Raw genomic sequence first — 23,270 nt, 5'->3', positions numbered from 1 at the left:
TATTTCTCAGATGCAGCTTGAATACTTCGGCAGCTCGGACACGTGAGACCAGATTTGGGAACATTTTCTAGGCTAGGAAAGCGTTGGACGTTCTAAGGGCTGAGTTTTCTTCCGCAGTTTACGACACAAAACACATGTGACCGACCTGTGTCTTCGCGTGAAGGGCCGAACCCATTACCTCCTTTTTTTTCTGATTTTTTTTGCAATCAAAGATTCCCGGTTCACGTGAACGTCAGTAAATTCCTTTCGTATCTGTTCATCAAATACTTCGCCCCACACACACCTTTTTTGTTCGTCGCGTTGTTAGTCAATCAGCCGTTCGTTGTTCCGCCCCCTCGGTATTGCAGAGGGTGGAACATCGTAAGTCGATGTTCTAGGACTTTTCGCAACTAGATTTGTTTTGTCATTCGGTTTTAGTTCTGGTTCGCACGCCGTAGGTTTCGTGTCCACATAACTGGATCTCGCGCGTGCAATGATTGACTCAAGCGTGGCCGAGCATATCCTCCTCCATTGCGACAGAACTAGATCTAAAGAAGCAAGATATTCGTTGGACCGTTTCCTATGGGAGCCTCTGAAATGGCAGCATATGCACTTGTCCCCAGAGTGTCTTCTCGCTCCACAAAATGATATTCTGCGAGCACAGGAAGCACAAAAACTATTGATGCCGGACGGGCTCTGGAAATGCTCACTTTGTGGCAAAATATTTCGTTCAGAGCATTATCACGACAAGCATCTTGCACGAAAACATTCTAACATGCGGTACGATACCGGAACAAGCTGCCTCGCGGATTTTTGTGGGACACTTGTTCCGTGCGCCCCTTTAACGCCACATGCTTTGCCGTCTGTATCGACCATCCTACTTTTGAGGCAGGATAAGGGATTGTCCCCTTCGGATGAAACCCAGGGTAAGGAACACTGCAGCAACCAGAGGATACGGCGGAACAGAGTTCATGCTTGCGAAGAAGCGATTCGAAGTTGCCTACCAGATCATGTGTCCTTCCACACGGGGTTTTCGTCTCATGGCAAACTCAGTGGCTTTCGAGAAGATCTCTGTGAGCGTGCGGTGGAGATTGACTGCGTGCCGAGAGAAGAGGTGTGGTCACACTTTGGATCTCTCGAACGTGCTTTGCAGCGGAGGCACAGGTATCAATTTGCGAAGTACGTGGGATTGATGGCTGCCCTGTTGGTGATATTTGCTGTGGTGTTTTGGAGACGTCCTAACCACCAGCGACTGTCTGATCGTCGCCGAAAATCGAGGTAGGAACAGCTACAGACGAGCCTCTCAGATCTGTTTGTGCAATGTATTGCACCATTTGACGACCTTCATTTCAAGCAGAGAGAGGGCTCGTTGCCTTTTTTGCTGAGTTGGTTGAAGTCGTAGTTCTACATTTGTCCAATGCCGAGCAAAAGGTGTACAAGTCGCAATGTTTTACATTCTCGTTTAAGTTGAGATTATGGAGGATTAATAATGATATCGTGACACAAAATACTGAAGAAATGTCGGCTGTAATACGACTACGAACCATCTCGGATGGAGACGTGCTTCCTAGCGGCTCATCGAAACACCGGGGTCCGTTACACCACTTTTGATGCCTCTTCAGCAGCAGAATATTCCTTGCAACGATGCTGCCACGACATCGGCTTTTTTCGAGTCAGACACGGGGTGATCAGACCTTCGACAGCCAAAAAACAGGTTGATAACTATCGGCTCCCCAGTTTCAAGGTCGGCCGGGCGTGGTTCTATTAAAAAAACGTCTGCTGAAACCCTTCCAAATAGTTACAGGGTACTGTGACGAATTGATTCGGGGGCGTCTACAGTGCATATCGTTGCCTGTGACACTCTCGAACTTGTCTTCCGTCCGAGATATTGACAGATTCGGTGACCAATGCCAATGACCTTTTCAAGATTCACGTCTCCTATGTCGATACCCATACCCTGTAACATGTAAATAAGATCTTCCGTTGCTAAGTTACCAGCGGCTCCTGGCGCGAACGGGCATCCTCCGAGGCCGGCGACGCTGGAGTCAACGACACTCAAGCCCAAACTCATGGCTGCCAACACATTCGCTAGTGCTGCTCCACGAGTATCATGGCAATGAATAGCAAGTGCGCTGACAGGAATGCCCCGGCGCAAAACTGCGTCTATCATCTGGACTATTGATTTTGGGTTTCCGACACCAATAGTGTCACCCAAAGAAATTTCGTAGCAACCCATTTCGTAAAGCTTGAAGGCGACATCTGCCACGGCTTCTGGGGCGACATGCCCCTCGTACGGACAACCGACGACGCACGATACATAGCCACGAATCTTGATATCATGTGCTTGAGCAGCGGTAATGACAGCTCGAAAGCGATCAAGAGATTTTTGTATTGAGCAATTGACGTTTTTGTGAGAAAAAGTCTCTGTGGCTGCGGCAAAAACAGCGATTTCTTCAGCGCCAGCAGCCAAAGCGGCGTCGAAGCCTTTTATGTTGGGGACGAGAACGGGGTAGGTGACTCCGTTCTTCTTCTGCACGGCGGACATGACGTCGGAGGCATCTTTCAACTGCGGGACCCACTTGGGACTTACAAAACCAGTGACCTCTACAGAACGCAAGCCAGCATCGACAAGATCATGGATAAGCTGGACTTTCACGCGGGTGTCAACGAGGCGGGGTTCGTTTTGCAGGCCGTCACGGGCGCCGACTTCAACAATGCGAACAGCGGAGGGGAGTCGCATGGAAGGCGGACATTGGGGCACTGACACGGGGCGCGGTGGAGAGGTGGTCACAGTGGGTGCAGCTGGGTCGGACGTCGCACGAGGGCGGTCCTTCGGCAACATGACCGACTCGTGGGGCTGTGGGGGAGAATGTGCATCTGGAGAAAGAATGCGACCCTCTGAGCCTCGACGGATTATCATGAACGGGTTGCGACGCCGGAGGTGGCGGTTAGTTGCGGCTTGGCGACGACCACGAAGGTGTGGTCGTAGTGCAGAGGTGGTTTTTACGCAAGGTGGATTCGGCGATGAGGACTGAAAATGTAAGACGCATGTCGGTATACGTGTAGTACGCAGCTTTAAAAAACGTTTACTCCAGAACGGTTCGTACACGCTCGACGTTGCACTGACTCACCTGCAAATGTGCCGCCCGACTCAGCATAATTACAAAAATCTAGAAAAATCTATCAGTTTGCTGATTGCCCACTGACACATTCTGTGCCTGACACAATTTTGCCAGCTATCACACCGCACCATTTCCAGTCTATGACGTCAAGTCATCGTGAGTGGCTGCTTGAGTAGAACCCACCTGCCCAGTTTGCTTCTCTCTGGTCACTTCACGCAAACCCCCCATTTTGAGCAACGGATTCCCGTTTAGCCCTTGCTTTGATTTAGGACATCCACTTGAACCTGCCAAGAACCTATTACATTTCAGTAGCTACCCCAGGCCCGAGGTGAGGAAGTCAACGCATTGTGAAGACTTGCCCAGTGTCTGCTAAGGGTAGCCCCAGGGGGCATCAATATCCCTAGTGCGAGTGTTCTCAGAGAAGGTGGCCTTGTTTCATCCCTTGCTCTCGGTATCTTCAAAGAGAAATGCAACCCTGCTGGCAACACACTCTAACACATCCACACTCGCAGCGGTCAGCGGCTCCGCCTCCGAAATGCACAACCGCGTAAATCTATAGAGAGGCCTTTCCTGCAACGGTTGCTCATTCCTTTCCGGCATCCAAAGCCCGAACAGCCGCAATGCGTTTCTGGTCATCCTTGAACTTCTTCTGCAGTTCCACGAGATTGGTCTTGTTCTCCCTCTGAAACCGATAAAACCCAGCCTTCTCAATGCCCTTCGAAACGTCCAGGAGGCTTTTCCTATTCTTACCACTCTTGCTCTTGTAATTCCCAGGCCGTGATTTTCCCCTCGTTCCCAAGTTCTTCGCCGCCTCTGCCTTCATCTGCGGCGCCCCACTCGTAACCGTTATGAAACCATCTTCATCAGGCACAGCGCCCTGCCTGGCCTTGCGCTCTTTCTCCTCAGCCCGCTGCTTCTCGCCGGCCTCGAACGCCTGCATGGCCGCATCGCTCCATGCAGCCACGCCTCTCTCGTCGCGAGATGCCTGGTACTCCCGAATCCATTGCTCCACCACCCCTTCCTCCTCGCTCTCGCCGCCGCTCACCAGCTGCTCCCAATTGACATACAAATGATCATCCGGTTTCGACAGCACGGCTCGCACGGTGCTCTCCCCCTTTGACAATGCAGTCGCATTTGGCTCGGACATCTGCACTCGAGTCGCCAAGCGGTTGTTGCCAAGGCCAAAGACGTCGCCGATAGACAAAGCACCCGGCACCATTTTTCGTAGCACCTTCTTGAGGCGCGGCTGGTCGGAGGGGCAAACCGGCTCGGAGTCTGTGACTGCAAGCCATTTCGGCTGCGGAATATTTCCGATGAAGAGCTCTGTTTCCGAGTGTTGGCTCAGGTAAAGCCAGCCGTTGGCGTTCGGCACTCCTGCAAGGGGAGACTTACGCACGCTGTGCCCTCGCACGGCGATGAACGCTCCGATCTTTCGCACTTCAAGACGGTCAGAAGCTTGATGATCACGAGGCTTCTTCATGCTTAGGACGCGGAGTCATAGCCGAGTCGAGGGGCAGTTGCCGCCTCCGCCGACGCTGAAGTCTGCGCGCCCTTGTTGGATCACTACATGAATCGTTTCCACGTGGCCACGAGTACACGTGGATCAATTCGGTGTGGAGCAGATTGCTTTTGAATGGTTACGGGCCATTTTGTTTTGAGAAAATAAATCAGGCCTGTTCGGTAAGGCTTTTTGGGACATGGAGCGTGCCATACAATGGTGTCTATTGGACCACTGTTCTCATATGAGGACATTTGTTTTCATAAGAGGACATTATTCGACCTACAGTATTTCATTCTTGAATTCTGCTTCCTCGACAAAAAAGAAAAAGATACCCGCGCCACCGTACTTGACTTCTGACTTGGGCCCAGAAAGAACTATGTGAGAATTGCATGTTGTTCTTGGGTTGTTTTTAGATATGTCTGGAAAAGAAGCTTTTTTAAACCACCTTAAAAAGTGGTTTAAAAAAGCTTCTTTTCCAAAGTTATTTTACATGCGGTTTTAAAAAACCGCGTGTAAAATAACTTCGAAACCAAAAACGCCAGTGTAAAAAGGCAACTTGGTACTCAATCTGCAGTATATTCTTAAGCGTTCTGCGTATTCAGAGCTGCTATCCCAGTGTTCTGCAAGATGCTATTGGTGAAAACAAGCACGTTAGGGAAAGAGTTCTCAAAGTAGCTTTGTTCAATTTAAATATATTATATATATTTTGCAAAAAAAGAGCTGTCCTCATATGAAGACATCGCCGTCCTCACATGAGAACAAGCCCCGGTCGTATAATATAATCAATATATTATATTGACGGGCACACTTCGAACACGCAGATGTGGTAAAGAAGTGCGGATAAGGCGGCCCTGAAAAAATTTCTGAGAGCTTGCTCCTGCCTTGATCGTACAGTAATACCTTAGCAGCATGGCTCCATGCAGCCCATCAAGCCATGTCCCCATCAAGTCCAGAGTCAGGTCCCCATCAAGTCCAGAGTCAGGTCCCCATCCATGCACCAGGTCATCCATGCATCAGGTCAGGTCCCCATCAGGTCAGGTCCCCATCAGGTCAGGTCCCCATCAGGTCAGGTCCCCATCAGGTCAGGTCCCCATCAGGTCAGGTCCCCATCAAGTCCGGTCCGAAAGCACTTTCGAAATAGTCAGTACAGTAGTGCAAGTACTGTACAGTATAACTTTAGTTGGGTTTTAGTACAAAGCTGTAAAGATGTAAATTTTGTGTAATGTTGCTGTATAAAGTTGTTGCGCGCAGGGAACAGCGCTGAGAATCCACGTCAGTGTCAAAAAGTGAGACAAAATTATGGGGGACCACAGCGAGATATTTTTTATGCAGTGCGGCAGTGATCCTTGCCTACTGTACTGTAGCAGTGTGTTTCTACGCACCCATACCACCCGAATCCTATTGACGTTTCCATCTATTCCACACTTCACTTCACGATGAAACGCTCGAAAGTACAACCGCTGCTTTCTGGTTTCCTGTTTCGATACCTGCAAGTATTGCGCACGCAGATCGCACACTATTCATTCTGAATTTCCCCTCATCGCTCTGCAGAAGCACCCGCAGAATCGAGTAGATCTTATCCACTATCTCTTGGTCCTTTCCGAAAAAGTCGAGCGCCTCCAACACAGTCTCAATAGCTCCCGCATCCACAGCTCGTTCTGTAAACTCCTTCCGCCGCCACCCCACGTTTACCGCAACCGTAATAGCTCGCTTCAACAATCCCACCAGTGACGTGTTTGCTGTATCCGATGTTAACTTCTCATTTTCTCTTGCGGCGTCCGACACCACTGCCCGAAGTGCACCGAAGAAGCACTCCACGTCTAGATCTACGGAAAAGAAATCTTCACGACGTCCTTCGAGGTCGCACAGCAAAGTCAAACTTTGCCACCGCACTTCGGCAGATTCCTTGTGCATCTTGAACGCCGTTCCAATCGATTGCGTACTCTTTCGCACTATCTCACTGTCTATTGATCCACTGCCAGATCGAGAGATCAACGTTCTCAGTGCATCGAGCCCGCATTCTTGTATTTCAGTCCGGTACTCATGCAGCGACATTGCCCGAAGCACATACAACACTGTTCGACTCACCGTCGACGACCTGGTCAGTCGATCTGTTCGTATGCTGTTCACCGACTCTGCTGATTGAGGGTAGTACTTGAGTTCAGATAGCGCACGCAGAGCATACTTTGGAATATCAGGTTTGTTCTCGTATCTGTCCGACGCCGCTGCTTTTCCCATCTTGTACGGACCGTCAAACATTTCAAAAAGACGCAAATTGCGAGGTGAATCTCGGAGCAAGCAAGTGAGTGCGAACGTCACGTTCTTGACGATGAGGGACCGATCAAATCTGGCCGTGATTCTCATTGACAAGCACTGGATGAGTGTCTGCACAGCAGCAAACTGACCAAACGCGTCTCTGGTAGCCGCATCCTTCTCGGAGAGAAGACCTATGACCAATGCAGCTTTCTCGATCACGATAGGGTTGCCCTCACTATCTCTAAGCAAATCTACAATCGTGCGTAGCCCGCCGCCATCCCCCCTCGCTTGAGACTGTAACACATCTGTGTACGCATTATAACTAAGAGACTCGGCGTTCGCCGTGGCTGACGAAACCTGACGGGAAGGCAGATGCGAGTAAGGACTCTCATGAATAGGAGAGGTTCCTTCTTGGGATGATTCTCGTCGCTTCTTCTTTTGACGAGAAGAAGGGCCCTTGGATTTGTAGTTGATGCGGGACTTGTTTTCTTGTTCACTATCACTCGCGATGGAACTGAAGAACGGATCGTCTTGGAAAGTGGTGCGAGAGAAGTCGGTGTCTGAAGGCGGCTGAATCTCGTCAGAATGATCAGGATCAAGACTGTGATCGTCATCTGGGTCACGGTCTCGATGGCGTGGCTCAATAATGTAATCAGTTTGAGAACGGATATCCATTCGAGGCCTATCTTGACTTAGACTGGCTCTCCGCTGTGTCGGTTGAGACGAGGTAATGCGCTTCCGGGAGGGCCTGGTTGAAGAGGCCCTGTCCTCAGATTGAAAATCCCTCTCGCCGACGCGCCAATTCGCCGGGTCTGAAAAGCGACTGGCCTGTGTAGCCTTGTCAAGGTGGACAGCATCAAGTTCTTCGACGTCGTTGTCTGGATGCGCGGCGGGGATGTCAGGGATAAGATGGGAGTTGTCGTCCTGGTCACGCACGACCTCGGGTTCATCGGGACGGTTGGGAGCGTCGTACATGTCGTAGAAAATCGGAGCCTGGGTGCGATGGCTGTCAATGACGGAGTCTGTCGGGAAGGACAGGACAGAGTTGCCCATGTCGGAGAAGAAGGAGTGGTCAGGAGGGCGCTGCCGCTGAAGGCTGGCGCGACGCGAAACATGGCGCACAGGGAAGGAGATAGGTGCAGAGAGGACTGGGAGACGGAGACGGCGCGGCGGGCGGGAGTTTGGCGGAAAGACCTCTGGCTCTGCGGCATGGCGTCTGCGGCGGCGGCCAAAGGGAAGCTTGAAGGTGCGCATCGGACGAGAGGGGGTGAGGAACGCGGTTACTGACAGGTCGTGCGTTGGACCGGAGAGGTGCAGGTGGGTGGGGGTGGGGCGCGAGAGGTAGCGAAGCGAGGGCGGAGAGGGGTTTTGACCGGGGAGGATAAGGACGGTGCTTAGCAAGAAAGGGGGCTATTAAAGCAGAGAAGGGGGAAGAGGACGTTGGGGTCGGGGTGCGGCAGAGGCGGAGAAGGGGATGTAGCGGGGCATATGATTGGATGCGGAGGGGGGGGGGGGGGGGGGGGGGGGCGGGAATGAGTCGCTTGTGACCTGGAGATGTGAAAGGGGATGCCGATATCGTTGGCCGGGTGATGCGAGGTGGCGTGTTAGAAGCGGCGGCGCTATCACAGCGGCGGCCGGGCGTCGCGGCACCGTCCGGCAGGACGGTGCAGCCGGCGGGGGCGGGGGCGATTCATCTCGGGGGGCGTATCGCCTTGCGTCGCTCGCTTACGGACACCCCTCTCGCGGCGGTTGAAAAAACTGCTGTATTCCTCCCTTGCCGCGGCGCCAGCTTGCCGACGCGGGCAAGCGGCGCGACGCGGTGTGTTTCTTCGCCCGCCCCCCCCGGAACACGCGGCTGCCGCGCGTCACCCCGCCAAAACACGCCGCGTGCCGTGGCAGTCCGCTCGCCGCCCAGTCCCCACCGTGCCTCGCGCCGCCGCAACCGCTTTTGGCAGCCCGCCCACGCGCACACTCACCCGCACGTGATCTTCCAACTCACCCGCTCTCGTGTCCCGCCGTTGGACCCCCACACCCCCCCCACCCATTGGCCCCCCGCCCCCGCCTCCCGCTCGCACCGCACGCCTCGCGGGAGCGCCCCCACTGCCACCGTCTACGCTTGTCCGTCCGCACTGTACACGCTGTCGCCTACCCCCCCACCCTACTACGTCCCCCGGCCGAAACCACCGTGATTCCCGCCAAAAGCTCCGTCGCGACGCGTCCCACACTCGCGACACACCGTAAAACCCTTGCGAGCCAGGTCACTGCTGCTGTCCCCTGCTCCACTCGAGCTCCCCCCAATTCCGATCTCAGCGTCCGCCCTGCTCTGTGTCACCCGCCACACTAGCGACACCGGCCTCCCGAACCTTCATCTACTGCACAACTGTGTCGCCACCTGCCGACCCCCCCGCTTTAATTCACAAACCCCCACCAGTGCCCCCGCAAGCTTGATACTCCGGTCCGCCACCGCTCGAGCCTCCCTGCGAGCCACCTGCGCACTATGCTGCTCCACTTTTACAGTGCCGACGCAGGTTCGCCCTACAACATTCATTCATAATCTTCTCGATACAGTTCTGTATCACCTCCAGTTTCCGCCTCCATCGAGTCTTGCTCTGGCGCTCAATGCCACTGCGGCAACCCCGATCACACTCATCTATTTGCCGCAAGCCCTAGTCCACTTGCATTGCGACCCCAGTCTCCACTGCGACCCCAGGCTCCACTCTAATCACCAGCTCGGCATCCTGCATGCGTATTTTCTGTACACTCTCTTTACTTCAAAGTTAGTTCTGTCAACCGCGACCAACAGTGCAAACTACCCTGCATCATTCGTGTCCCACACTGCAATTATCTTTCTTGTCTCCCGCCTTTCAACTTCCTCTCATACATAAATTCCAATCTTGTCGCAAAGGGCGTCAACCCGAAAACTGTCAACCTGCACCAAATCTCACCGCTTGCCTGTCAGCTCTGCGACAGCTGGCAGCCCTTTCCTCTCATACTCTTGATATCACGCTCAATCCCTCCTCTTTCTCCTCCACACCAGTCATAACTCATAACCAACCTACCAGCACACGCATCCATCACAATACACTGCCTCTCGGCCCAACTCCCTTCGCGCTTTCCTGTCCCCCTCCCTCGCCAATCATTGATGAGCCACCTGGTCTCGTTTGCTCTTGCTCCTCCCGCCCCCTGCTGTCGTCCTCGGTTACGGATAAACCATGCGCGACTGTCGTTTCTGGTGCAAAAATGTGATCTTGCTCCCTATCGAACCGCCTTTCGGGCTCAACCCTTCCACTGTTCCATCGAGATAACTCGCTCCACTCTGAATCCGCATCTCCGCTGCTCTGCTCTTCTAACGTACTGTCTGCCCTCCGACCACGTCTAAATCGCCTTCGTGCCGCTGCCCAAAGAGCGGATATCGTCGGAATCAAATCGCAATATACCGCAATCACAACTGCAAGACCAATTGCTACGAATCCAAGCACCAATGACCCAAACTCCATGCCTTCAGCTGAGTCATAATCTCCGAGCGCTCCTAGAAAGTCCATTACCAGGAGCACAAATTCTACGAGCCCGAGAACCACGATAAGCGTGCCCTCAACCTTGTCCACGAAGGGCGCGAGCAGAAGAAATAGTCCAAATAGAATAGCATATAAGGACACAAGAATCGCAAGGCAAACAACCTCATTCCAGATCAAAGCTGTGAAGATGGCGTCGAGGAAGATGATCCCGAGCTCCAAAGCAGCCAACCAAAGCCTTGGTCCTGCCAATGAGCTGTAATAGCATTCGAACAGTACATGAAACGAGTCATTCTCTTCAGCTTGATATTCACCGCTAATCAGTGCACTTTGTCTCATGTCTGGATCCGCGATCTCATTCTTTGGAATCCACTTAACTTCCCGCCGTCGTACCCTCCTCAATGCAAGCACCATCACTCCCACAAAGAACGCAGTGAAGCCTATACCAATCACCAGCAACTGGAGCACAGCCACTAAGTAGAGCCCACCTTTTCCCGTGCCAGCCCCGACGTGCGATCTCATATATTGCATTGAGTTCAGTACCGCCGCTCGGTACACGTGAGACATGACCACGGAAAAGAGGTAAATCATCCATGCATGTGGAACAAGTTGCTCTTGCCAAGGCTTCTTTCGCGTACAAAGCCAGATGAAAGCATGCAGGGACAGAAATCCAATCACGATTAAAGAAGTATAGAATGCACAACCTCCGAAGAGTTCGTCCGAGACACTTACTTCCCGGTTTTCCGTTTCTTGTCGTATCATGGATGCAAAAGAGTCCGAACCGTTTCCAGACAAAAGCGTTTGGTTTCCTGTAAACTCTGGAGAATTTGAGGAAGTCTCGTTCGCGACTCCTAAGCCACCTGAAAACGGCCATTCTACTTTCCCAATGAAGATTTTCAGTCCGTTTCCAAACTTAGCCATGGCATCGGAGTGAAATCCATGGATTTCGTTAAGTTTTGCGACAAATGCCGCAGTACCTAGTAATCGCACAAGACCTTGACCAGGTGGGCCCTGAACTGCGCCTGGAACCAGTGCAGCAGTAACTGCGCCGCCAACTGCGCCAGCAACAGTTGCTCCTGCAACGCCGATGACGGCAGTCTTGGCGGTGGATGCCATCACCTGAGCTGTTTTGATGGCCCTCTCACTAGACCCTTGATATATGCCAACCTTACTCCCGCCCTGTTCGCCGTCAAGAACGGGGGTGCCGGCTGTGCCCTCATAGCTATCATCCGAGAAGTTCGGAAGACCTCTCAAACTTACCCAGTATGAATTAGAAGAAAAGCAAGATGTCGGGCCGAAGGACGCTGCCGTCAATACACCAAGAACGTAACCTGCACTATTTGGATCAAGCTGATGGACCCAATCTTCATCACTCTTCAGATGTTGAATCTCTGCTACAAAATATGCTCCAATAGACATAGTGCCCTCGTGAGCCTCACCTATCGGTCCGGGGTAGGAGATGTTCTGAACCCATTGCACATTCTTAGAAGACAGCAAGACTTTTTCTTTCGTAAAGATCCTGAAGCGTCCATGGCTGTAGCGACGTGTATCACCCGCTTCTCCCGAAGTGTTCCAAGAACCACTTGAATTCACTGTGTTGATGTGCGAAAAATCAGAAAGAGAAAGATTGCGCATTTCAACTCGAACCCCTTCGAAGTCTGGAGGGTTTGGTAGACTTAGGTAGTAATTGTATGGGTCAAGGTATCCTCGTGACATCCTACCGCTCCCCCCACTCGCGCATGTGCCGTTACCACGTCCGTCAGCATTCCAAGACATCTCAGTGTTTGCGTACACAGACAAGTTATTCTGTTTCACGAAAGGCGAGTTGTTGTGCGTAAACATCCATGGAGCACTTCTACTTCTGCTGTCGACATCCAAATGTTCTAGAATAACTGTAAGATTGGACGATTCCACGAGATGGCGGGCGGCCTTCTGTTTTCGGCTCACACCTTTCCCACCATCTCCCATCTCTGAGCGCAGCGCCTCATGAATGGCGGCATGTTCCACGATTGTGCTCACGCCCGTGCTCACCCTTGTCGTCATCGGTCGGCGCCTGGGCCACCTCGGTAAGAAAAACTCTCTCGAACATGCAACTAGAACAATGCTTGCGATGACAACAAAGAAGGCCCAGACGCTGAATACGCGGCAGGCCCGTGCGAAGGGCGTTAAACGATCGCTGTTTTGCATGCCATATGAAACGCCGAGCGCAAACACCGCGGCAATAGAGCTGCATGCGCCCCTCCAACGAAAACAACCAATATGCCGAACGCAAAGGGCTTTTGGTATATCCCGAAAGTATTTCGAGAATGAGCAAAGACGCTGCAACAATTTGCCAGTCTTACAAAACGAAGGACACTCTTCGTGATCTCATCGCAGAGCGAAATATCTCCATTGCTCGGCGTATGTAGAACCTCTTTCCATTGTGTGTTCATGGGCGTGGCACTGGACGTCTCTGCAAAGAGGCGCGTGCCTTCAAATTGAAGCCTCTCGCTGAGAAACTGTTACCGGTCATTTGCCACATCAACCATCATCTTAATTAGCGATGTACATCTTTCGTCTGCAAGAAAGGAGAGCTGTGCTCTCCTTTGGAGAATAAGAAAATTTAGTGCCACAGACATCGCATTCCTGTGAAACGATAACAATAGTCTTCTTTCCGGAAGCTTAATTGAAACGTGCCACCACAACAGAAACAAAAAACGCCACGCTTCTCACCCATATTGAGATTCTCATAAAACATGACGTCGTATCCCAGATATTTTTCTAAGTTTTTCAAGCCGCGTACTGTACCAAACGAATTGAAGGCACGTTCTATTGAGGAGGTCAGTGATCTGGGAATGCCACGTATGTACAACAGTACGCCACCAATGTCTTTCTCAAAGAGATATTTCGCTTGCGCACACTGCTGCACAGCAAAAAGTTCCTGGGATCCTCCACAAGCTTATCCCTGTTGTCTAAGCCACATGTCTGCATAGAACCCATTATCAGAGATCAAGCTCCTGTGCGCCCCGATCTCAATCACCCTTCCGTGATCCAGCACAATGATGTTGTCTAGACCAGAGACGGTCGAGAGGCGATGGGCAATATAAATTGCTGTTCGCGACCTTGTCAAATTGTGCAACGACCTCAAAATTTCTTCTTCCGTCTTACTATCCAGGCTGCTTGTGGTTTCATCAAGACACAACAAGACAGGGTCTTTCAAAACGGTACGAGCGATGGCCAAACGCTGCTTTTCTCCGCCTGAAATCTTCAAACCTCTTTCTCCGACTTGCGTCTCGTACCCTTCGGGAAAACGAGATACAGCATCGTGTATGGAGGCTTGGCGGGCGGCTTCCATGACTTCGGCATCAGATGCACCTAATCGCCCATACGCGATGTTATACTTGATAGTATTGTTAAAGAGTACTGTGTCTTGCGGAACGACTCCCACACGTGATCGAACACTATTCATGTCCACATCCCAAATGTCTTGTCCATCTATCAATATTCGCCCATCGTTTGGCCTGTACAGACCATATAGAAGGCGGATGATCGTGGATTTACCACATCCGCTGGGTCCTACAATGGCAGCTGTGCTGGCGTTGGGTACTTCAAAAGATACATTGTCAAGGATCTTTCTCTCATCGGTGTACCCAAAGGAAACGTTTTCAAAAGTTACAGTCGCACCATTGTTCTTGTTCTTAAGCACGAGGGGCCGTGTCGCGTTTTTTGCAACTAAATCTGAATGAGCAGGTTGCGCAAGGAGTGAGAACATTGACTCCATGTCAATCAAACTTTGTTGAATTTCGCGGTATACGGTTCCCAGAAAATTCAGGGGAAGGGAAAGCTGGAAAAGCATGCCGTTGACCATGACGAGGTCTCCGATGGTCATGGCACCGCTAGCGATCTCGTGACTAGTCATAAGCATGATGGTAGTTAGCGCTGCCGAAAATATTGCATTCTGCCCGAAATTGAGCAAACTAAGAGAGCCTTGTGTTTTGACATGCGCGTTGCCATACTGTTTCAAGAACTGGGCGTACTTCTGGGCTTCATGTTCCTCATTGCCGAAGTATTTGACGGTCTCAAAGTTGAGCAACGAGTCAATGGCCTTCGACGACGCGGCAGTGTCCGCGCGGTTCATCTGCTTCCTGAACCGGGTTCGCCAATGAGTTGTTGCAAACGTAAACACAGTGTACGCCCCCACAGTTGCAGCAGCTACCCCTGCAAATGCTGGTCCAAATCTCGTGGCCAAAATAGCACACACGATGCTCACTTCAAGTATGGTAGGAAAGACATTGAAGACCATGCTCCTCAGCATAAAGTCGATACCCTTCTGACCCCGATCGATAACCCTCGCCAAAGCGCCTGTCTCCCTCTGCAAGTGAAACGAAAGCGGCAACGCGTGGAGATGTCGAAACGTGTTGACAGCGACTTCGACGATCGCTTTCCGCGCAACGGATGCAAACACAGCATTCCGCAATTCACCCGTGAGCGAGGACCCCGCTCGCGCGGCGCCATAGCCGATGAGGGCCGCGGCGGGGACAAGGATGGGTGCGGAGACGTCGGTGACAGAGGCGGACATGGACATGGCATCGACAGCGTACTTAAACATAAACGGGACGCTGACGCTTAACGCCTTGCTAACACCGAGCAGACCGACGGCGCCAACTACGCGGCGACGGACGGTGGCATCATCGGCGGGCCAGAGATAGCCACCTAGGTTGCGTAAGACGCGGATAGAGCCGGCGCGCGAGACCTTTCCATCCGCAAGGCCGGGGCCGCCAGCCCCGGACGGACCGACGGCGGAGAGATGGCGTCTTTGGATGAGGCGAAAAGAGGGGGTTGCGATGCGAGGGCGCGGAGTATCATTGTTATTGGGGGTTGCTAGTGAATGAGAGTGAGCGGTTGGAGTGAGTGATGAGGAGAGGACACGCGCAAAAGATGCGGGCCAAGGGGACAAGGCGGGATACGGACTGGAATTGCTTCGGTGAATGCGCGACGTTGAGATCGGTGAGCGGAAGTAAAAGGATCGCGAAAGGGAAAGGGAGGTGCGCGCAAAATGGTCACGCATGACACGAATATGTGAGGGGCACAGATGCGCACGCAAAGAAGTCGCGGAGGGGAGACGTGTCGACGAAGACCTGACGTTTGGTGCCTTCTAGCCGGGAGCCAGCCTTGACAGCAGGGACCAACGCTCTAGTGTCTATTGGACGGACGTTTTGCACTCATTTGAGGCGAAATGAGCCTCATCTGAGGACCGAAAAATAACATCCTCACGAGTCAGAATATTAGTTACGCCCTGTCAAAGAGTTGAACATGACTGCTGTACCCCGTTACAGGCCGCCTCACTACAGTACAGCTATAATTGCCAGCACGAATTGAAGCAGCATCGGTGCAGTCGCTATCAAACCATATGTCATGTAACGTTCAAGCTTTTTATTGTATTACTTAATGCATCAAGTTGAAATGCCTCGTAAAACAGTCCCGGCCATTCTTTGGATGACAAAGAAAATTTTTGCTTCCCTCCTTCACTCCGCACTGAGAACAGACCCACGTTGACTTCATTTTTTCCGTTTCGGACAGACAAAACACAGTCCTTGCTTTCTTTGATCCAACTTCCCTCCGCTGGAGGTACGCCGACGTTGTTTTGTGGGAGATAAATAAATTCCGCTGCAATCGGTCCGTATTTCCTTATCCATCGCGTTTTCACGCTCAACATGACTTGCACGACACGTCCCTATGACATCAAACAAATTTTAAACCATTGCAGTACCGAGTAAAACCCAAAAAGAATTCAGATCGAGTAAATCTCTCTCACTGTTTCCAAAACGATAGAGAAGGTAGCAATCCGTCAGCACAATTCCTAACAGAGTACAATTAATTCGAAATGACCACTCCTTAACCTCCACAGATTTTTCGAGGTCCAGACTATCCTGGCGAAGTCTATTGTGACTGTCAATGACCCCAGCTGCCGCAAAAATAATCCGCGACCATCTCTGGCATCGAGATGGCAATATCAACAGGGCATGCTCCATTTTCGTGCTGCCTCCATCTCATGTGTTGCTGAAGTACTGATTTTTCGACACGACTGGCTGTAGCAATGAAGTTTTGTCTGTTTCGATCAACCCAGCAAACAGCAACTATCTTCTTATTTTCTCCGTTTGCTTCTACAGTTGACTCCAGATATTTAAAATCTCCTTTAGCATAAAGCCTTTGGCTCCCAAAAACCCCACTGGGAATCGTTTCGTCACCGTTTTCACCACCAAAATAAATCTTAAGTTGTTCTCGAATAAAACTTCAGAAGCCTCAACTGAGGCAAAGTGACTATCAGCGCAAACAATTCTCTCCCGATCAGACCATAGTTTGCAAAGTTCCAGTAAGACTCCAGTGCCATCGTTCCAGTTGCCATTTTGCCGAACAGTGTCAGATTCTTTAGCAGATTTAGCCAGCTTTAACCCGAGCATGATACACGATTTTGCGCAGGCCATTTTCTGTCTTACGTCCGCGTTTGACGTAATGAGGACAGCCGACATCAATCTACGAGCCTCCTGAACCGTATCATCTGGACATACACTCGTCTACACAAAGAAAATGAGGCAGAATGACATGCTCCCTACGGTGAGCGTTTATAGCCTCAACAAATTCCTTTCAAAGGCTCTATGGTATTTTCTCAGTGTAGCAGTGACCTCTTTCATCTTGACTGAATTGCAAGAACTTGCGTATGATCTCAAATCTTTCACGCGACATGATTGAGCCAAACTTCGGCTGTCCGAGAACAGGTAACAACGTGCAGGTACTCCCAAAATCTCGTCTGTTAGAAAACTTGCATCTCGTCATGAGTACGAGCGTTCCAAAAAACTTAATAATTTCTCCAGACGTCGTAGGCCTATCACAATTTGTTCGTTATTTTTTGTTGGTGAGAAAGACCATCCTTGCCAAATGTAGAAGTGGAAACATCCAAAAAAATAGTCCAGCAACTTCATATTCCCAGGGGCACTGCCTTCCTGCATAGAATATTCTTCAGGCCCTCTTACACGGCAGGAGATTGGCTTGACTCCTCCATTGACCCAGTCGTACAATGCGGCAGAATTCCAGCGCTGGTCGTGGCATTCAAAAACAAAATGTTCGGCATCTTCCAATGTTGATGGGGACAAAAGGGGCAAGAATTCATCGTCGTTCTTGACTGCGTGTTGTTGTAGGATACTTGGGGCACTGGTCTGGGGATTTAACAACTGAGGCTGCGCGGTCCTGTTTGAGGAAGTTTCTTGAACAGCACTTTCGACAATTGTCGAAAATGCTGTTCAAGAAACTCCCTAATGTTAACATTTGTTGCTCTGTCAGCGATTTTCTGATACTCAGAATCCAAGAAAAAAGGGGTCCTCTGAAAATTCTCGAGGCTGACGCTCTGGAATATAAGTTGGTCCTGACCGTACACTTCCTAGCGGTAACGTGACAGTCTTGGTGTTGGGTCCATACGCAAACAAGCATTTTAGGTGCTTGTAGTTCTGCCCCTTTTTCTGTGAAACGATCACAGAAAGGACTTTCCCATCAACATTGGTCTTTTGAAATGATAGTCGGAAGTGGTTTTTGGCTACCGAGTGCTTCAGTACTCTTGTCGCGAGAGCATGAATGTGCGCTCGTCGTACTAGGCGCGGATCTGAATTGGCACGGGCCATTTGATTGATTGTGAGTATTTTTTCTGGGTGTCGGAGCTTTGGATAGATCCTCTTAAATACAGTGCATTCTTTGTGCCTTCAAAGGACTTGGACATTGTTTAGTACTCTGACTGTTACTGTTTTGCGGCAACTATGGGTTTCGGTTCTCCCTCTTTGCGCCAGAAACAGCGACGGAAAAAGCCTCATATGAGGCGAAATCCTCAAATGAGGCGCATTGTCCAATAGACACTAGCTACAGTGTAGTGTCTAGACGACAAGCGATTTGCTTCATATGAGGTCAGGCATGGGAGGCCAGCTTTTTTTTGCAAAAATGTATATATTATATATTAAATCGAAACTTTACCAAGTCAGTTTGGACGTCATTTCTTTAACGTACATGCCCTCGGCAATAACATTTGGAAAGCAGTTGTCAATAATACACAGAAAGACTAAGACTCTTATCAAGTTTCAACATCCGGTTGACATTTTGAACAGGCTTTTTGGTTTCGAAGAATTCTTTTTTAGGCATTCAAAAATAGCTGGAAAAGACATGCATATCTCACCAAACTCCATCCTACCGCAACGCACAAGTCAACTGCGGCGGCGAGAGTATCTTTTTCCTTCTGGTTGAGCAAGCACAAGTCGAGCAAAAATAAGTTGAAAAGAAGCCTCGTTTGAGGTCAAATGGCCTCATAGAATATGCGATCAAGTGAACGCTGGCAATTATGTACTGTAGACTGCACAGTTGATCTGGTACTACAGTATGCAGGACCCCCGTTGTATACCGCAGAGTCCGTGCCGCGGCCCTGAGAACAAGGACCATCTCCTGTCAGGATCGGCCAATGGATTCATCTTCCATAGATCCGAGGCGGTCCGTTCGGGACTGTCCAGCAAGGTCCCGGTGGGGGCGCAGAATCGGCCTTCAATGTTGCGAGCCATTTGATTGGGAGGAGAGGCGACTGCCATTCTGGAACGAAAATCTCCCTTTTTTTTTTTGCAGCCTTCAATAATGATGCAAGCCATTTGATTGGGAGGAGAGGCGATTGCTATTCTGGAACGAGAATTTCTTGCACGACAGATTTCTTTTTTGCCTTTTTTTGCCTTGTGTGGTGTCAACATGCAATCGTGAATTAGGATTTGTTTATCCAATGGATCACTGCGCCCGCCAGCCAGATCTTCCCTTCCACTTCGCCCCTACCTCATCCACCTATTCGTCCGCTCTGCTCCACACCCTTCGCCGCCTCAGTTCAGATCCCCTCAAGCCACTTGAGTCTACCCTCCACAGCGAATGAGGGGACTACAGTACAGAGATCAAACTGTGCACCACTCGAGTCTCGGCTCCACTCAAATCCGTCCTCAGACCTCTCCCCGCCATCGATAGAGTTTCGTCCAATTCAACTCTAAGTGAGGACTGCATCCGAAACCCTATCACATTACGGTATGATGCATACATGCGACTCGATGTGTGCTTCCAAATACTGCAAGCCTTTGAAGTCACAATCACTGGTTATAAGTGCGCAAGTGAATATGCCAAAGTATACCACAAGGCGAGCACATTGAAGATCGGTCTAGTCACTGTAACCAACGGCGCACGCACACGCAACACAACACCGAGGAGTAATTAACATTACCGTAGATACGGAACTGACAAGAGGGAGCATACTGTAGTACTACTACACAGTACTGTACACATAACCCGGAGATTCTCGTCCCGATTCTCGTCCTGAAATATCTCACGATAAAAATCTTTCATTGTTCCTCACCTGCCTCTGTCTGAGCAGTTGCTCTTTCTCCGCTAACTCCAGAGGCGCTTCAACATGTGTCACCGACAAAACTGCGGGGGGCTAATAGAAAACCTATTTCTCAAGTTTAATTGGTTCTCAGTGGGTGAAAAGTTGTTATTCATGAGTAGCACAGTACTGCGCACAAAAATGATGCCATTCACGTTTCGTATTCATCAAACTCCTCGGCAGATTGTGACCTGTCCGTATCCTAACCTGCAACGAAGGGCGTGAATTTATGCTTGCGCACAATTAAAATCTACTGTTCCTCATTTAGCTCCATTGTTCGCCTGATATTGAGAACAGAGCAGTCATCATCTACAAACAGTAAGCTCTGCATCACAAGTTTCCGTTCCTTGGTTCCCAGGTTCAGAAACTCTCGTCTTGAAATTCCTCGTCCTGGTTTCTTAGGACGTACCATATCAGTTAGATTCACCCAGATATCTACCAGGTCGCTCACTGCCATCCCGTCCTTCAGCCATAGTTTCTCTTTCTCCATATGGAACTCCCTCAGATCCGGTATCGTCCAGTATTCGTCATGGTCTACGTCGACCACACTGAAAAAATAGTCAACAGCTCCGTTCGAAGATAGATTGTTCAGTACAGACAAAAAGATAGCGAACTCTGCGAGAGTCATCTCTTTCTTATTGCGGCAATGTGTTGATACAGTTGCCTGTACTGCTGATGGAAGTAAAGTTTTTCGTGTCGTGCAAAACTTCTGCACCTCCGCGACAGTCAGACTGTAATTGAGAGCCAAACCTCCACTGCGGGACACAGCTGTAGGGCACGCTTCTGTTGCGAAGGATCCCTTCACAGAACGAATCTGACCCATTGACAGTCCGCTTGCGACTCCCTCAAAGATTCCTGCTTCAGCAGCCACGAGTGCTGCGTTCAGTTTCCCTTCACGCACTTCCTTCGGGCAAACCGGTCTCGCATGTCCGCCGACCGGATTCTTACTTACACCCCGAAGCCCATACATCACAAGAGAAGACCCAATCGCAATAGCTTCGGACATCTTCACGAGCGCGAATGATCCAAACCTAGAAGACCGCGCTTCCATAAACGACGAGATCAGTAGTTCAATACCAGAGTCACATGGGCAAGAGATATCGGTCGACATGCCGCCTGAACGCCTTCGCGTCAGCTTATTACGGTGTGATCCAATTAGCCGCGACGAGTATGCGGTAAGATCAAACTCGGAGAAGTTGCGCGGCACGAGTCTCGATGCTCCGTTTGGGAGGGGCGCCCCGTACTCACTGTGTCCTGTGAGCTTCCCGGGAAGCGGTACAAGAGATGCATATCGATCGATCAATAGGTTTGACAATCTTTCTTCCCCTTCACATTCCTTCAGTCTCGAATCCCAATATGCCAGAAACGCATCACCAGATATGCGCCGATTCTTCCGTTCCAGTGGTAGGTTTGGCACTCCTGCTTCTGGAGTGGTCGATTCAATCTCGAAAGACGATCCAAAAGCAGCTTGGAATAGCAGCGGTCCTGCACATTTCGGCAGCCCGCAAGAACGAGCAATACCAGAACAGCTATCCGCTGTCGCGCAGCCGCCGAGGTCCGAGAATGCCACTTCGATCGCCGCACGCTCAGCACGAAGCCTATTCTTTCCGTGCATGCTAATTTCTTGGGATCGAATACGTGCCCTTCCCACCTTCATCCCTCTTCGATCCCGCAACCTCCTCGTGACCTCGCTCCACGTCTTCGCAGGCAGATGACTGATATGATCATTGAGCAAATCATCAAGGATGTCGTCAGCGCTGTGAGTCCGAGATATTTCATATCCAGGTGCATCAAATTCGGTATCTCGTACATGCCCCTCATCGTCATCAATGCCCTCAATTGCTATCCCGGGGCATTCAAGGGTTTCAATCGAAGGCACTGAATATGACTTTCGAAGCATCTCGTTGCCTTCTTCTTCACTTAAAGGACTTGAATCCAATGACTCGTCGCCGATATGCTTTAGGGTACCATGCGAATTAAGCTGGTTCGTATTAGAAGCAAATGCTTTGCCCATGTTATACACGACGCGAGTGTCTTCGGGGTCCAGTGGGTCAGCGTAAAAGTTGAATCGGTCGAGGAGTTCCAACATGCGGTTATCCGCAGTTGAACGATAGCGCCCTGTTCCAATTACGACTGTGGGTATTCTACCAACAACGACTGTGATCTGACGAAGAGTCTTCTCAGGCGGCGCATACAATATAATGAGGTGCGAGTCTAGCAGAAGTCCGGGATCCCTGGAGGCAACGTCCTGATTTGCAGCTCTAATCATGATCTTTCCACATTTTGTGAAAGAGTCTTCGGCCGCATATCGCGCTAGTCGTCGAAAGCCGACGAGCAGAACTTTCACGATTGGCGAAGGAATCGCATTTCCTGTCCTCTCACCTGGAGTCAAAGAGAGGGAGCCAGGGGCGAGATCCGAGGTTATGGAACTTTCAGCCAATACGCGTCTTCTTAGTCTAGTCGGGGAGAACCCGGCCTTTGGTGATATTGGTGGAGTTGTTCTTCTCTTGAGGGTCCTTTCGCCAACGACCTTGCCCGTAAACTTGATATCAAGGACGATTCTGCGGAGTGCCGGGGACACTCTTGCTTGAGAGGACTCACCATCCGAGATGAGGGCGATGGAGGAATCAATATTGAGAACGGAAAGGGCTGGGCACTGAAGAAGCGGAGTCAAGTCGAGAGTGCCTCCCAAGCGGTTGCCTCCCAGTCGCAAGGAACGGAGTTTCATGCTAGATGAAAGAGCCTCGAGGTTGAGAGGGTATTCATGAAGCGAGTTGTCTTCAAGATACAAGGACCTCAAAGACTTGCAAGCTCTGAGGGGTCCAAGGTCAACCTTTTCAAGCTTGTTGTCATGCAACCAAAGCCTTTCAAGCTTGACGCAGCTCGCAAGCGGTGCTAGATCAATGGAAGCGAGGCGGTTGCTGTTGAGACAGAGGACTGAGAGACCGTGGCAGGTTGAGAGCGGAGTGAGGTCAACCATCTCTAAGGTATTCGCCGCAAGCGATATCTCGCGAAGATTATCTGCGACGGGTGCTGCCTGCAGCGCGGAAAGCGAGACAGTCTTGAGTCCGCGGCCTGAAAGAGAGATGTAGTCGACATCATCGTGGAGCTTGACAATTTGGGTTTCCCCCTTGTCATCAACACCGCGAACGACGCTGGGCTGTTCAAAAGAAGCGGTGGCGGGAGAGGGGCAGTTAAGAATCGAAACGAGAGAGTGAACGGAATCACTCTTTGGGAGCGGACCGGCTGCGACAGAGGAGGGGGAGAGAGGGTTGGGGGGGGTGACTGGTTCTGAGTTGTGCATGGTTATGCGGGAAGAGTGACGAGTGGGGGAGTGGTAGCGTTGGGGAAAACGAAGTCTAATTAGTAAACGGAGTTACGGCTTATGCAAGTGTAAGTGGGGAATGAATCGTGAGCAAAACACAGAATGATGGGGTGAAGGTTACCGGGTGGAGGGGAGAGCAGGAGTCGTGGAAGGA

General features: G+C 50.8%; 6 protein-coding genes; 1 reads left to right on the top strand and 5 right to left on the bottom strand.

Moving 5' to 3' along the window:
* Positions 1–472: 472 nt before the first annotated feature.
* CHC_T00004159001 (hypothetical protein) lies at positions 473–1,261 on the top strand. The gene has a single exon (XM_005715552.1). It carries the CDS (start codon positions 473–475, stop codon positions 1,259–1,261), a length of 789 nt encoding a protein of 262 aa, XP_005715609.1.
* Positions 1,262–1,413: 152 nt separating this feature from the next.
* Positions 1,414–2,821, bottom strand: CHC_T00004158001 (hypothetical protein). XM_005715551.1 is given in 2 exon segments: positions 1,414–1,777; positions 1,778–2,821. 1 exon segment carries the CDS (start codon positions 2,819–2,821, stop codon positions 1,778–1,780), a length of 1,044 nt encoding a protein of 347 aa, XP_005715608.1. The 3' UTR covers positions 1,414–1,777.
* A 2,911-nt stretch (positions 2,822–5,732) lies between these two features.
* CHC_T00004157001 (hypothetical protein) lies at positions 5,733–7,833 on the bottom strand. XM_005715550.1 is given in 2 exon segments: positions 5,733–6,033; positions 6,034–7,833. The coding sequence occupies 1 exon segment, from the start codon at positions 7,831–7,833 to the stop codon at positions 6,034–6,036; it is 1,800 nt and encodes a 599-aa protein (XP_005715607.1). The 3' UTR covers positions 5,733–6,033.
* A 2,099-nt stretch (positions 7,834–9,932) lies between these two features.
* Positions 9,933–12,005, bottom strand: CHC_T00004156001 (hypothetical protein). The gene has a single exon (XM_005715549.1). It carries the CDS (start codon positions 12,003–12,005, stop codon positions 9,933–9,935), a length of 2,073 nt encoding a protein of 690 aa, XP_005715606.1.
* Positions 12,006–13,308: 1,303 nt separating this feature from the next.
* On the bottom strand, positions 13,309–15,417 carry CHC_T00008391001 (ATP-binding cassette transporter, subfamily B, member 9, group ATM protein PpABCB9). Its single transcript, XM_005715548.1, has one exon. It carries the CDS (start codon positions 15,415–15,417, stop codon positions 13,309–13,311), a length of 2,109 nt encoding a protein of 702 aa, XP_005715605.1.
* A 4,434-nt stretch (positions 15,418–19,851) lies between these two features.
* CHC_T00010034001 (Leucine rich repeat-containing protein) lies at positions 19,852–23,150 on the bottom strand. XM_005715547.1 is given in 3 exon segments: positions 19,852–20,041; positions 20,042–23,149; position 23,150. A coding segment is annotated over 1 exon segment (3,108 nt), but the record flags the coding sequence as incomplete, so codon positions are not given.
* Positions 23,151–23,270: the final 120 nt, after the last annotated feature.

This window comes from Chondrus crispus, genomic scaffold (assembly GCF_000350225.1).
Source record: "Chondrus crispus Stackhouse genomic scaffold, scaffold_216, whole genome shotgun sequence".
Lineage (NCBI taxonomy): Eukaryota > Rhodophyta > Florideophyceae > Gigartinales > Gigartinaceae > Chondrus > Chondrus crispus.
The sequence above is the reverse complement of the archived record's forward strand: the minus strand, read 5'-3'. Positions and strand labels throughout refer to the sequence as shown.

Excerpts from the sequence above, each read along its gene's own strand:
- CHC_T00004159001 (XM_005715552.1), top strand. The coding sequence starts at position 473 with ATGATTGACTCAAGCGTGGCCGAGCATATCCTCCTCCATTGCGACAGA.
- CHC_T00004158001 (XM_005715551.1), bottom strand. The coding sequence starts at position 2,821 with ATGTTGCCGAAGGACCGCCCTCGTGCGACGTCCGACCCAGCTGCACCC.
- CHC_T00004157001 (XM_005715550.1), bottom strand. The coding sequence starts at position 7,833 with ATGTACGACGCTCCCAACCGTCCCGATGAACCCGAGGTCGTGCGTGAC.
- CHC_T00004156001 (XM_005715549.1), bottom strand. The coding sequence starts at position 12,005 with ATGCGCAATCTTTCTCTTTCTGATTTTTCGCACATCAACACAGTGAAT.
- CHC_T00008391001 (XM_005715548.1), bottom strand. The coding sequence starts at position 15,417 with ATGCGTGACCATTTTGCGCGCACCTCCCTTTCCCTTTCGCGATCCTTT.